Below are 14,650 nucleotides of genomic sequence, written 5' to 3'. Positions count from 1 at the left end.
GGAGGTGATGGAGTGACCATCCCTGGAGGTGTTTAAGAGGTGTCTGGATCTGGCGCTGGGTGATTTGGATGTTTTGGACTGGATGATTGCAAGGTCTTTTCCAAACCCAATGATCCTACGATATTATATAATAATGTATATATAAAAGTCAGTGCTCCAATTATATAAAGACGTCATATAGAAATAAGTGAAGCACTTCTCACCTGTCAAAAAGCGGCTTGAGGTATGGAATCGGAATTTTTAACAAAGCCACTTGTTGGAAATCGGCATCCTAGGCCGAACAGGTGAGGCACCCGCCGTGCGTTCGGATCCTGAAGAGGCAGGAGGCAGAGAAGACAGGATTTGCACGGTAATGAAATAAGCTCTCCCTTCCCGTGTGTGCGGCTCGGAGGCGGCGTCACCTCAGCCCTGCGGACCGGCCCGTTCCCGGCGGGGCGGGCCCGGCGCGAGCCGCCGGCTCAGCGGAGACGGGCAGCGCTCCCGCCAATCGGAAGGCGCCGCTCCCGGCGCGCCGGCGCGGATTGGCCGCGGCGGGCGGCTGGGGGCGGGCCCGGCAGTGGCGGGCCGGTTCGGACGGCGGCCGGTGCGGCGCTCCGCCAGCCGCGGCCGTTGGGAGCGCGCGGCTCGGGCGTGGCGGGATTAGGGGCTTCTCCTCGCTAAACCCTGCGCTGCGGCCGGGCCGCGGCTTTAGCGCTCAGACCCGCTCCTCCCCCCGCGGCGCCCTGCCTGGCCGAGCCCAGCTAAGCCGCGCTAATCGCAGCGCCCAGCTCGGCCGGGGCGCCGGGCCTGGGCCCGACAGCGGGCAGCGCTCCCCCCTGCCCATCTCCCTTCCTCGCCCGTGCGCGGCCATGGAGCCGCCGCGGCCGCGGTACTGCGCCCCGTCCTCGCCGCCGGGTCGCGGCGGGCGGGAGAACAAGGGGCTCCGTCGGAAGGGCCCGCCGGGGTCCGGGAGCGCCGGGGGCCCCGAGGAGGCGGCGGACAGCAGGAAGCCCAAATTCGTAAGTACGAGCCGGTCCCGGGGCAGCAGTGCCCGAGGAGTGAGGCCTGCCCGGCTTGTGCCCGGCCGGCCCGGCCGTCTCCCCCCCGCTGTCTCCTCCGGGGCCAGCCACTGCCTGGGCCCCCCGAGACCGGGGGACCGAGTGGGAATACATGGCGCCGTCAGGCTCAGCTGGGCTTCGAAGCTGATCTCTCCTGGTCCAGCTCGCCTCTTGCTTGCCCGTGTGAAAGGATGCAGCAAGTTTTAGGTCGCTCCCAAACGCTTCATCACAAAGCTTCATTGCCATTACTTGCTGCGTGACAGCTATGTGTGCAACGGGAGCAGAACAGCCTTCCAGCTTTTCAACTTGTTACTTTGTTACTTCTAATAGGACTGCAGTGTTTCTTGTTTGTTTTTTTTTTTTTTTTTTGTTTGTTTTTTAACTTTACTGATATAAACTCTACAGTGAAAAAATGGTCTTTGAATTTAAAGGACATAGTCAATTTCTCCTCTGTAAGCCTGTTTTCACAAGCCTTTGGCTAGCAAACCAAGAAATTGGAAAACTCAGGATGGCTCGTAATTGTTTACAAGATAACGAGTCTGCGAGATGTGCTCTAACCAAAGAGTACCCAGGAATAGTCGGTTTTTGTTTGGACATCATGAAAATTCCAACCATTAGAGCTGGGACCAACATACGTTCTACAGGCCTTGTATCCACAGAATCAATTGGGTTGTAGAAGACCTCTGCAATGAATCATTGAGTCTAATCTGTGACTGAGCACCACCATGCCAGCTAGACCGTGGCACCAAGTGCCATGCTCAGTCTTTCCTTAAATACTTCCAGGGATGGTGATTTCACCACCTCCCTGGGCAGCCCATTCCAATGTCTAATGACCCTTTCTGTGAAGGAATTCCTCATGATGTCCAACCTAAAAGTCCCCTGGTGCAGTTTGAGGCTGTGTCCTCTTATCCTTTTGCTTGTTGCCTGGGAGAAGGGGCTAACCCCCATCTCCATACAACCTCCTTTCAGGGAGTATCTGCCATATACAGAGGAGATGCATCCCATGCTCATATTTAGGTGATGCATGTTGATCTTTGTTCAGCTGTCCCTGAGCCCACCTGCTCTAAAATGTATTTATTACATAATTGAAAGAGGGAAACCATAACACTTACATGGTTAAACTCTTGATTCTAAGGTGTATTTGTGTAACATTCGGTACTTGAATGTCTGGCACCTGTGCACAGGTTCAAAAAAGTTAGCCAATAAGCAGTATCAAAGAGGCTGGCCAGACCTGTTCCGAAAGGTCACAGCTTGCTCCTGGAATATTCCAATTGTTTTGTATTGTGGCTGCAGAGACTGCTGTTTGAACCATGTCCCTGTGCCTTTTTCTACATGTTAGAATGGGTATATATGAAAATGTGACCGAGAGCTATTTGCTTGGCATTGTAAGTGGCTGAATATCCACTAGGGATGTGTGAGTTTTAGTCATGCAGTTGACATGGCTGGACATGTGTAAACCTCTCACTTGATGAGGCTTTTGAAAGGCCTTATGATTGTTCCTGGACTCTGAGTTAGATGCATAGGAGAAATAGCAACAAGATATTTTCAGGAGGTTACAACAAAAAAAAAAAAGACTTTACAACCTCAGAAAATCAAAGACCTTTGGCAAAAAGTTTTTGAATGTTTGGTGCAACATTCAATCAACATAAAATAATCTCAAAGCATTACTAAGCCCATTTGACTTGGCAAACTTTAAGCCTGTTTGATTTTAAGTTACTCAAAAATTCCAAGAAGAGGAGTTAGAAGAAGAAGGAGAGGAAGACAGAAAAGGACACGCATACCTACCAGCTGCTGGGTTCCAGCAGTGCTCAGCTCATAGAAATTCCAAGAAGACGTAGGGTCAAGATATGTGCTTTTCTTGTGTTCAGCTTTAAATACCCCTTGGCCTTTCGGGGCCCTTCCCCAGGTGGGACTTCTGTTTGTTTGGCCACTCAGGAGCTGGATTAGGGGCTCCAGACGTGTGGAGCATTGCCTCCTCTGTGCCAGGGATTGGCAGCCAGTGTGGGACTTGGATACAGGCTCCAGGAGGGAGGGTGTGTTCAGAGCAAGGAAAGGCCCAACCTGCCCCTTCCCCCTACCCCCCACACACACATAGTCCAAAATGTCTTGTGACACCAGATCTTCCCTGTCTCTCACCACACTCTTTAGAATATGATCTGTGACGAGAAACCTGTGTGGTCTGGCCACTATAAATATTGGATAGTGATGTCACTGTATGACTCGAGGGCTGGATTATTCTTTTCATGAGTGAGGCGTGGATTTTTGTGTGTTTGCAACTGACAAGAGCTCTGGGTCGAGAGGTTTTACTTATTACCAATACTTTAACTGCAAATTCTTATGCAGATATCACAATGGTTTTCATTTTTTCGTCTAATTATGTGCTAAAACAGAAGTAGTGTGTTGCCATCATGTTCAGTTTTTCTAAGCATGTGTTAGAATGGCAGTACAATAGTTTATAGGGAATAGAACACTGATAGATATGTGATAAAAGCCATTGAGGCTTTTTTTCTTAGAGGAAATCTCATATTTTCAGTGAAAAAAGGCCTTTTCTTTGGTGCAGGTGATCTTGTTGGGCATATGTCTAGGCTTTCCAGGCTATGCAAAAGTGATTTTGGTAATGTTTCAATATAGACATCAGCTGACTGTTTTTTTTTGAGGTCACGGTGTTGAGGTCTCAGCTACAGAAAATAAAGGGGATCAAATTTGGGGTTCTGACTCAGTTTTATAGGGTATATGATCATCTTGTAGGTAGGTGTGGGTTTTGATGATATATTTTGGCCTTTTCCTGTTCCCCTGCCCAGTTTCTCTTTAGCAGGGATAGATGAGCATGTCCTTAATTCATGAGAATGCTTAACTAAACTGCAATTTTCAAAAGCATTTCACTCCTGTAGTCCTATTTTCCATCTTTAAATAATGTCTTAAAGCAAAGATTTTTATCCTTGGATGCTGATAGGGACTGAAGAATTATTGATTGAACATGGATTGTGTTCTAGGTGTGCTGTTAACTCACTGGCTGACCTTATTGCTCTTGACAGCTGAAGGAGGCTGTAGTGAGGTGGGGGTCGGCATGCTCTCCCAAGTTACAAGTGACAGAACAAGAGGAAAGGGCCTCAAGCTGGAAGAGGCTGCCCAGAGAGGTGGTCACTGTCTCATAAGGTGTTTAAAAGATGTGGCATTTAAGGTTGTGGTTTAGAGATGGACTTGGCAATGTTTGGTTTATGTTTGGGACTTGTTGATCTTAGAGGTATTTTCCAGCTTGACTTCTTTGCATCTAACTCTTTCTGTAATACATCAGTGTAATTCTATTAGTTAAATTAGTTTTGTGTCAGAATGTGTAAAACCTGGCTCTCACCCCTTCGGGCTCTCTGTAATCCAGTGTTTGATTTAGGCTGTGCCCTTTTCTCTGTTTGGGGTACTTAGAGTGCCATACCTCATGTTACCTCAGTTATATTTCTATCTGTATACATTTGTCAAATTAAATTATCTGTTAGAATTTATTGACCTCAAGTATACAGATTATGTGAGGGTAATATTTCTCAGTGTTCAAGGCTTGAAAATAAGTTCCAGGTTGGACCTTTCCAGTCAATGCAGCATATTGATCTGTCATAGCAGATATGCTAATCTGAAAAATAATTTGATTCCCTGACAAACCTTGAGGTGAAATTGGATTGCTGGTTGACAAAGGTGACATCATTAACATATACCTCCTTTTTTTTCTCTCTGCTAAAGAAAACTCTTTTTAATTGGGGAAAATACTGTTTTTTAAAACTCACTGAGGAGTGGAAGAGGCACTGGAATCAGCCACTATAACTGTTTAGCCCTATCAAATAATGCCTTGAAGGACTCTTCCTGAATAAACTTCTCAGAAGAAGTAAATGAGTTTCAAGCATCAATTGTCTTGGTTCTTTTGCAGACCCATTTTAAATATTTTTTTTTTTAAGGAGTGATGGTTCATTTTGAAGCTCATACCAGCATGACTTTGTTCAGCAGGTCCAAGTTTTTAGAAGAGTGGGACTTTTAAAAGGGTAAAAGAGTTTTTGTGGTACTGTGATGCTTCAACTCATGCATCCACCCATGTGGTTTAAGACCTTGTAAAAACAGAAAATCTACTGAAGGATGGTAGATACTGTACCTGTTCTCTATGTGTACATTGACTGAGCAAGAAACTTCTGAAATCTGCTGGGGTGGGGTAAAAAGCAATTGTTTGCCACTTCCTCTCCTTGATTCCCTCTCTCTCACCTTAGAAATGTTTGGAAATCATTACAGTGAGTGCTACATTGTGTGACTTCCAACTAACTTTACTGATATTACATCTCATAGACATTAGTTCTCAAAAGATCAGCTTCAATTTCTGGCTTCAATTAGAGGTGTTTCTATTAATTTCAGTATACCGTTGACCTGACTTCAGTGACTTTCAGGTTATGTTTTTTTTTGATTAAGTTCTTTATGAAATTTACGAGTCAAGAAGGGTTTCTTGTTTATACCAATCTGTTAAAAATAGACAAATTAACTGTTGCATTTAACAGTGTCTATAAATCAAAGATAGATGTAGTTAAGAGGAAACGCACTTCCATTTCTCTGGCATAGAGTAGAAAGGTAAGACCAATCTGTGTCAATATCTTTAATTACAAAGTGACTGAATTATTGCTGCAGTTATGCTGCAGTGTAAGACCTTGAATCTAAATTAGTCTTTTAAAGAAATGATTGCTGAACAGCTGTTACCTAAAACACTTTATCGCAGCTTTGTAGAATTGTAAATTCTTCATGCTGTTATTTTTGTTGGCATGAATTAACGCTGTGGGTTATGATATTAAATTTTACTGCTGTGTTCTAGCACTTTGTTATATGATCTTACCTGTAAGCACCAATTTTGAGTTTAACTCATCAATGCCTAAAGAATGTGACCATGTAGAACCTGTCGTGTTAAGGTAGTTTTGCTCCTGATTGCTTTCCAAGCAGCAGAGACAGAGTGTGTGATAAAGCCATTATCTAAATGCTGAAGTAGTATATTGGAAATTAAAAGCAAGAAATGCCGTGCAGTTTGTAAATTGCGTTTTCAGACTGAGGTAGCAAAATTACTGAGGGAATATTGTTGCAAAGGAGATCCTATAGTGATAGCATTCACTGTGATTATCCAATTAACTTTTTTCTGAGTCTACAGGTTTCTTTCAGTCCTTGATTCGCTCTTCTACTTGTGTTTTTGTGGAGAATATCCTTTGGAGGAAAAACAGCTAGTGTTGAATCTTTTTTTGGTGATAATATTAATGGCAATGAGTTTTTGCTCACTTTCGAATTTACAGAGGTGCAGAGGGGATTATGTGATTATATGAACATCCCTAGTCTTTGTTTTTCTTGTTTCAGTGTTCAGCCATAAGCTAGATGGTTCTTCTAAAACTCATCTTGCTTAAGCTCTCCTTTTTCCCATTTTTTTTCTTTTTCTCATAACCACATGTGGGCTGGAAGCACTTTGTCCTTTATCATATAACCTATACATGTGCATGGTGATTTGGAGGGAGTGTCATAAGTGGGTTTGTTTCCTTGTTTTCTTCTGTAAAAAAGGCAAAAAAATAATATCCCAGAATATCTGGACTGTGGATTTTATTTTTTTTAATTTTTTTTGTAAATTGAAGTACTTTATGGTGGTGGAGGACATTTCATGTTGAAATTGTTTAGTTGCCTCACATCATGTTACGTTGCATGCCTAAAACCCCTCTCATATTGGCAGGAGTGTATAGGAGTATGCTTGTCTGCCTTCTACTTCCATTTATGATAAAAAAATCCTATTCTGTTGGTCTTTCTGTCATACTAACAATGCCCATCCCTGCCAGGCATGATCTGAGTTCAAGTGCCAAATAATATGCTTTCATTCAGAAAGTTAGATGAGCAACATCACTTTGTGCTTATGCCATGATGAAAAGACCACTTGTGGAGAATGTAGATTCTGCCCCTTTTGGTAGAGTGCTAAAAAACTCTTCAATGATACAGACTATACTCAAAATTGTACTAGGCTGGTCTTCATTGGTTCCAGGCCACACTGACCTGTAGTGGTGGAAAAAATGCTGAAGACATGGGATCAGCGTCCCATGTGAGGCATCATTCTCCTGAATTCTCATCCTGTTTGCCTGAACTGCTTGTACCATACCTAGAGAGAATTTCGACCATAAATATGCATGTGTAAAGATAGGGAAATAGATGTAATGAGACAAAAGATCAGCCTAGTACTGCTGATCCAATTAAGTGGGATTTGTCATTGTTTTGCTCTGCTTCTCTGTCTCTAGATGGGCTTGACTGGGGTAATTATATAGGCAATCCGTCAAGTTATTCTGTCTAGCAGATGAACTTCAAGTACATTCTGCTGTTTGGATCTGCAATATAAGATCATAATCTTGTATACTGATACCTGGGCAACAAGATAATGTTGCCCCATCACCCTCCCTGGTCCATCCCCTCCATTCTTTCCTCTGAATGCCAAAGCAGTAAGATAATGTTTGAGCTATGCAAAAAGCTGTAGCTATGAAAGAAGTAGTTACTTTGTAACAGGGTATGTGAAGGAAGCACTTTTTAGAAATCAGCAAATTTAGCACAATGAGTGACAAAAAGCTAACTGCTGGCTATTTGAGCAGACAAGCTTATATAACATGTGCAGAAACAGGTGAGAAGTTCAAGCCTGAGGAAGACTCCGGAGCTTTCATCCAAAGTGACCACCAGGAGGCTGATGACCACCTCGTGCAGAAACCGTGCATGTTCTATAATGGTTTATGTAATCATGTAATTAGAAAATATGTTACAATATGAAGGTTAGGCAAGTATAATATGCACATTAAGTAAAAAAAGTATAAAAACTTGTACTGTGTGAAGAATGGAAGAGTGAGTTTGTGGTGGAGCTATCCCACTCTCTCCTGGCTTTGAATAAATAAATACCTGCTCTGTAGGCCTTATACTATGGAGTAGTTTTTTTGCCTAGTTTTCAGGCGTCAATATGACAACAAAATTCTTTACTGTGAATGTATATGAAGCCAAATAGATTTGGCTTTCTTTAGCTGGGTGGCATGAAAGTTGCATCATAGTGTCTTCATCATGTGTGGCCTTTTCAAGAGACACAGTACTCTTTCTGTCCCTGGAGTAGTCAGCTTGTTGCTGTGCTTGTGTTGTGAAACTCAGCCCTTGTATCCTATTCTACCTTTCAGCTTCTGTTCAAGACTCTCACTATCTTTGGAGTTTTGCCAGCTTGTCAAGAACACTGTACCACATTCTGCATGTGTGTGTATATCCTCTGTCTTATGACATTGTTTATTTAGCATAATGCCTGAGGGACATAATCTCCCATAAGGGGTAATTCTGTCAGATTGCTTGCTTTATTCAAAAATTATACACCTGTGCATTTCTTTTTCATTGTACTTAGCTTTAAGTGAATTACTTCTACTCAATTGCAAAGCAAAATGACCTCTCTTCCATGTCCTAGACTAAAAACCATGTTACGCTGAAGAGTGCAATTTTAAAATTTAGTTTATAAAGGTGTTTGTATAGCTGAAGACTAAGCAACGGTGCTACTACTGGTTTTCTAACTGTAGGTGCTACTGATGAATCTCTCCTTCTGAACTGTCCTAATTAACTCGTAAATCTCTTTGTGCTTTTGTATATCTCTGACTAAGAAACACATCAGCATACTTGAAATATTGATAATTTGGTTTTCAGTTTTGCGTATCTACTTTCTACATGATAAACAGACTAGAAGAATTCTTGTACATAGCTCCTGTGCTTTCAAATCAGTAATTTTGTTATTGTGGGGTAGTTCATGGAAGACTCAGAATAGCATATAACATATAATATTTTCATCCATTGAAAAGCAATATCCTGTAAAATTACTTAATGTTTTTAGCAGTGACTGAATATTATAGGAATATTACTTAAGTCATAGTTGTTTATTTGCAAGCCTGTGCTTAAGGCAACCTGTTCACTTGAGCAGAATGTGTCCTTTGTGAACTAATATATCAGAGCCTGCAAATATGTCCCTGTGGCCGTAAAGCACTTCAGTCTCTACCTGGTCTTTACCTGACTCCTGGTCTAGTTATTTTTCCCTTACTAGAAATGTGTTGGTTTTATTTGGCCTCTCAAGAATAAAAATATGTTCTTGTTCTTGAGTCACAGCACTCCTCTAAATGTAATACTATCAAAAGATCTAGTTAATTTTCTTTGTTGTGGTTGTTGTTTTTAAGACCTCATGTAATGTTCCACATCTCTGTATCCTTGAATGCTATAAAAGACCAGTAAAGCTGTCAACTGATTTTGCTTTGTAAAGCCTTATCAGAAGAGAAAGACTTGATGAGGGAGAAGGGAAAAAGAGAACCCCAGTTCTGTTTTAACCAACTCACCTGACTGGGAAGCATTATAACATAAAGTTCACTAAATAAATCTTTAGAGATGTCTTACAGCAAGTCATTCAGCCTTTTAATATTGGAGTGCTGGAAGAGCTGAACACTGGGTTGTAGTTTGCATGCAATTTCTTCTCCTTTATTAAAAAAACAAAGCGCTAAATACATCACCAGTGTTGATATTTAGTGCAGGTTAAGTAGATTCTTACTTAAGAACCTGCTTTAGCACTTGCCTTCAAACTAGACTCCACAACTTTTTATGAAAGAAGTGCTGGTATTTTTAGACTTCTGTACTCTAGGTATCGAGTAAGATGAAGACTTTGAGAGAAGACTCATGTCTGTATTTCGAGTTTGTTGTACCATTATGGTGTCCTTAATTGGTTGTGTGGTAGTCTTTTCTCACTAATTAGTCAGATGACTTGGGTCAGTGAGGTGTTCTGTTATACCAAATGGGAAGCCTTCCACTTGTTATTATAGTAAATTGCACTGCTGAATTCCACAACTTAAATGAAAAGTAAAATACTGGCTTGAACTATCCCACGAACTTCTGTCTTTTTCAAAGAACAAAACCTGAAATTGCCTGGCTACCTGCTTGATGATGCTTTCTTGTATGGAGCAATTGCAAAGCATCCAACATCTGTTCTTAAGTGGAAATGAACTTGATGTTGCTCTCCTGTATTTTTTTAGTGGAGTGTATATGAGTTTGACATGAATCTTGAATTTCCACTCAAAGCATAGAATGCAGGTGGTTTTCATTCTAAGAAGATTATGTAGTCTCCTGCCATATTAGAGGAGCTCTATGATGGTATTTGTGCGTTGCTTAAGGCTTAGTGATTTAAGTCATCTGTATGAAAGGAATAAATTTTCATGTTCTTCTCTACCTAGTTATAGTTTCAGACCATATGTTAGTGTTTTCTCTTGCAGTTTTGCTCACTTAAGCATAGAAGTATTGTACCAAACCTTGCTAAATGCAAAGTCATGAGCTTTTGCAAATGACATCATTTAATGTATATGTATATAACTTTGTATATGTTTAGCAGAATGGGAAAAACAAGTAATAAACCCCAGTTCTGTAGCAGTGTGTGGGGTAAATGTCTGATCTACCTCTGTGGCAGGAGAATGCCAGTGAGGAGACTGGGATACAGATCTTCAGTCTCCTGGCTGGATTGGAATATTTTCACATAGCTGTTGTTTTAATTTATTACAAATCCTCACCCTTTAGAACATGGAATGGGATTATCATAAAAGTTCAGTAGTGACCTAGCATCTTTTTCAACAATTTTTTTTTATATTAGAACTTACTGTGTTATGGAATACTGTTTCCTTGCACCTCATTTGGCTTTTATTTTTAACTTCATAACCATTCAACAACCACTTCTTCCTCAGTTTCTTAACCCTATTCAGATTAGAGCTACTGTGTGATATTATTTACTTAACACAAATTGTTCTTTGATTCTGAGGGATGAGCCAGAGAAGATGTCAGAAGTAATGATCACGATCAGAACCATTAAAGTTGGAAGCATCTGAGATCATCATCATCACCCTAGCACCATCACTTTCACTTCCAAACCCAAGTATTATGTTTTTGCATACTTTTTGAACACTTCCAGGGATGTTGATTCTACTATTTCCCTGGGCAGTCTTTTCCAATGCCTGACTACCCTTTTCAGTGAATAATTTTTTCCTAATATCCAACCAACCTCCACTGGTTCAACTTGAGATCATTTCCTGTTTTCCTCTCGCTTCTTAGCTGGGAGAAGAGACTGACCCTCACCTTGCTATAAACTCCTTTCAGGTTGCTGTAGAGAGTGGTAGCCAATTATTGTTGACTTGGTGAAGAGTTTCCTAATCTGGTTAATTAGGATATAGTTGCTGTAGCTGTTGCCAGGGGGAGAGAGGGGAGTCTAAGAGAAGGGTAAGAGTCTGTCCCATTAAGTATGTGACTTCACATTCTTGGCATTTTCCTGCCAAGTCTGTTTTCAACCTCTTCATAAAAATGATACATGGGATCCGTGCAACACTGACTCATCAGTTGCCAGTGTTCTGTGCTGCTCTTTGGTTTTGTGCAAGAGCTGTATATCCTAGCACTTGTTGTGTTTGTAAATGTGCAGTGGAGAGCAAATGTTGGTTCAGAAACTGCTGTTTTGAGTGATCTGTAGATTTTTGGATGCTACTGTTATTAAATGCTCAGTTCAGTTTCTGCTCACAAGTTCATGTTCTGCTTGCCACAGAGGCATAACTTGGGACTGTTGAACAATGTGAGTAGTTTGAGTGTTGCAGCTTGATGGATAGTTTTGAAGGTTTGAGGAGCTCTATGTTCTTCTATTGAGTTTGAAATCTCTGGATGATTTGTTGGTGTTCCCACAGCCATTTTGAGAAGACACACGTCTCATAGCTGAATTTTGAGCAGGTCATCTGTATATTTAGCTATAAAATATAATGTAGTCATGAAATATAATAAAACACAACTTGTTTCAGGCTGTGCTTGGTTCATATTCTTCTGATATTCTGTTAAAGGATCAAATGGAAGATTTTAAAAATCTGTATAACTTGCTGTGCATTGAAAACCAGCAGGTACAACTTGCCAAGAAACTTGGTTCATTTTAAGTGTCAGGATTCAACAGTGTTTAACTTGCATGTGATTTTGAATAAAAGTAACTATAACTGACGGTTGGGTTTTTGTTTTTTTTTTCCCCTAACTGAACAATTTTGACATGACTGCTTTCCTGTTTGATTTACAGCACTTAAATATCAAGACACTGACTGATGATGTGGTAAGACAACTTAAATTTTGCTTTGGCTATGCTAAGCAAATAACCTTACTGCTAATGCAATAGAAATAACCTTACTAATATGAGAAACTATTTTAACTTTGAGGATAATTTAGTTAATTGGCAAAGTCTCACTGAACTGGTAATTACCTGTAACATAATCAGTACGAGTAGCAAAAATGTATGGATGGCTTTGAAGTATACTATAATCACAGTTAAATGAGCCTGACACAGGTAATTGTGCCAATCTACATGCAGTAAAGATATCTGTGATTGCATGTTTAATATTAAAGTTACTTAGGCTGCATGGCTAGCTTAAAATAACATGTTTAACAGAGTAACATTTGCTTGTGAAGCTCTAATGCTTGTTCAAACCACCTAAAGTATATTAGTGTCATGTTTAACAGTGTTTCTCAAATTTGATCACAGATGAGGTTCTATATCTAACCACAAACCAGATTTTTTTTTTCTCGCTCTTGAAGTTACCTATTTCATTGCCTGTACTACTCTTTTGTGGGTGATAATATTTTTTCTTAAAATACATAATTTTACAAGGTCTTTGATTTTGTCTAGGAACTAATGTTTTTTCATCACTTAAGGATCAGCTTTTATGACTTCAGTGCTATACAGTTCTTGCTGTAGTACTTCTGTGTGTAGCTGGGAGCTGAAGTGCAGAGATTTATGCCTATCAGTTCTAGATTGACTTAAATCATCTGTTTCTATTTTTTTAGCAGTGTTTCTTTTGATGTAAATTGTTATTAAGAAATTTGAATCTGACTGGCTGAAAATACAAGTTTGATTGTATAAACTTGTGTTGTCTTGGAGAACTAAGGAAATGCTATGAACTTTCTGAAACCAAAAGTATTTTTTGATAACTAGAAAACAAGTTTTGAAAGGGTTATAGTTGGGATGCACTTGCTGTTTGTTTTTGTGAGGCTTTTTCTTTCCTGTTAAAGAGGCTAGACTGCTGCTTATTTGCACTTGTACTTTACAAAGCTTATTGGACTTGTCCAGCTTGTAATTATAGCCCCAAAAAGTCAGCAGGTTTACTGTGGATTTATGGGATAAGTACAAAAAGCCTGTCAGCTCTGTAGTAAACAAAGTTTTTCTCAGCTCCTTAGATTTCTCAGAGCATTCCAAAGGCCCCTTCACATAATGAAACCTCGTTTGCAGATTAGTACCAAATTGATTATATTAATATATGTATTTAAAAAGGCAAATGACAGCTATTTAGTAAAAGGCTAACAGTAAAAAAAAAAAATTGCAACACCACATTTGAGATCTTTTAAATATATGTAAAGGGGGATATTTTGTTTACTTGCAAGGTCATCTTGGAATGAGGGCATGCTTTCAAATGGATACATTTTATCCCTATTCATATTCCCTAATATGAAAACTATTTCAGTTTTCTGTTGGTTTACTCTTTCTGTGTGCAATTCTGGGACAAGGACAAAATTTGTAGTAAGAGAAGGTAAAGAAATTGAAGGTTTAAGATTACTTGATTTTGTAGCTGTCAATCAAATAGTGTATTTCCTTTCTTCTCATGGGCAATCACTTGCATGTTAACTTATTGCTGCATTATGATTTATGAAATATTTGTATTTCCCAACCCATTTCTTACAAATACAGTTGTATGCTGGAACTATTTTTTTTTTTGTTTTTTAAGTATGTTAGCAGCATGCTAAGAATCTAAAATCCAGACTACTTTTCAATACTGTAATTTGATTATTTGAATGAATGGTCTACTTTTGATGACAAATCCTCATTAAGTTCAGAAACACCTTGCTTTTTACACCTGTGCTCCTTTTAGCTTGCTTGTTTACTATCTGCAAAGATGGCAATTGCATTTTCTCTACAGAGGAGTGGAAAGCAGATGGCTGAGATATCAAATATGTCTCTCAAGTGCTCCACATTTCAAGAATCACAGAATCATCAATGTTGGAAGATACCTTCAAATTCATGTAGTTCAACATAGCACCACCATAATCACCCCTAAATCATATCAAGTGCCACATCTAGATGCCTCATGAACAATTCCAGAGATGGTTACTCCATCATGTTCCTGGGCAACTCATTGCAATGCCTAACCACTCTGCCAGAGAATTTTTTTTTCCTAATGTCCAATCTGAACCTCCCTGGGTGCAACTTAAGGCCATTTCCTCTTATCCTTTCACTCGAGATGGTGAAAGAGGCCACGTCCCACCTTGTAAAAACCTTTTTTCAGGCATTTGTAGAGAGCAGTGAGATCCCCTGAGCCTCTTCTTCTCCAACATAAACATCCCAAGCTCCCTCAGCTGCTCCTCATAGGACTTGCTTTCTAAGTCCTTCCTTCACCAGCTGCATTGCCCTTTTCTGGGCGCACTCTAGTACCTCAATGCCTTTCTTGTAGTGAGGGACACAAAACTGAACACAGGATTTGCAGTGAAGTCTCACCAGAGCATCACCAGGGGGATGGTCACAGCCTTGGTCC

At 40.4% G+C, this 14,650-nt stretch overlaps 1 protein-coding gene across 1 annotated transcript in view; it reads left to right on the top strand.

Annotated features, from left to right (window-relative positions):
* Positions 1–579: 579 nt before the first annotated feature.
* Positions 580–14,650, top strand: part of DIAPH3 (diaphanous related formin 3) — a 202,738-nt gene continuing 188,667 nt past the window's right edge. Inside the window, exons 1-2 of the mRNA XM_056500048.1 lie at positions 580–998; positions 12,151–12,183. Of these exons, the coding sequence (XP_056356023.1) occupies positions 849–998; positions 12,151–12,183 (183 nt within the window). The 5' untranslated portion in view covers positions 580–848. The remainder of the gene's footprint in view (positions 999–12,150; positions 12,184–14,650) is intronic.

Source organism: Oenanthe melanoleuca, chromosome 1, assembly GCF_029582105.1.
Source record: "Oenanthe melanoleuca isolate GR-GAL-2019-014 chromosome 1, OMel1.0, whole genome shotgun sequence".
NCBI classification, from domain to species: domain Eukaryota; kingdom Metazoa; phylum Chordata; class Aves; order Passeriformes; family Muscicapidae; genus Oenanthe; species Oenanthe melanoleuca.
Note: the sequence above shows the minus strand (reverse complement) of the source record. Positions and strands in the feature narration are given on the sequence as shown.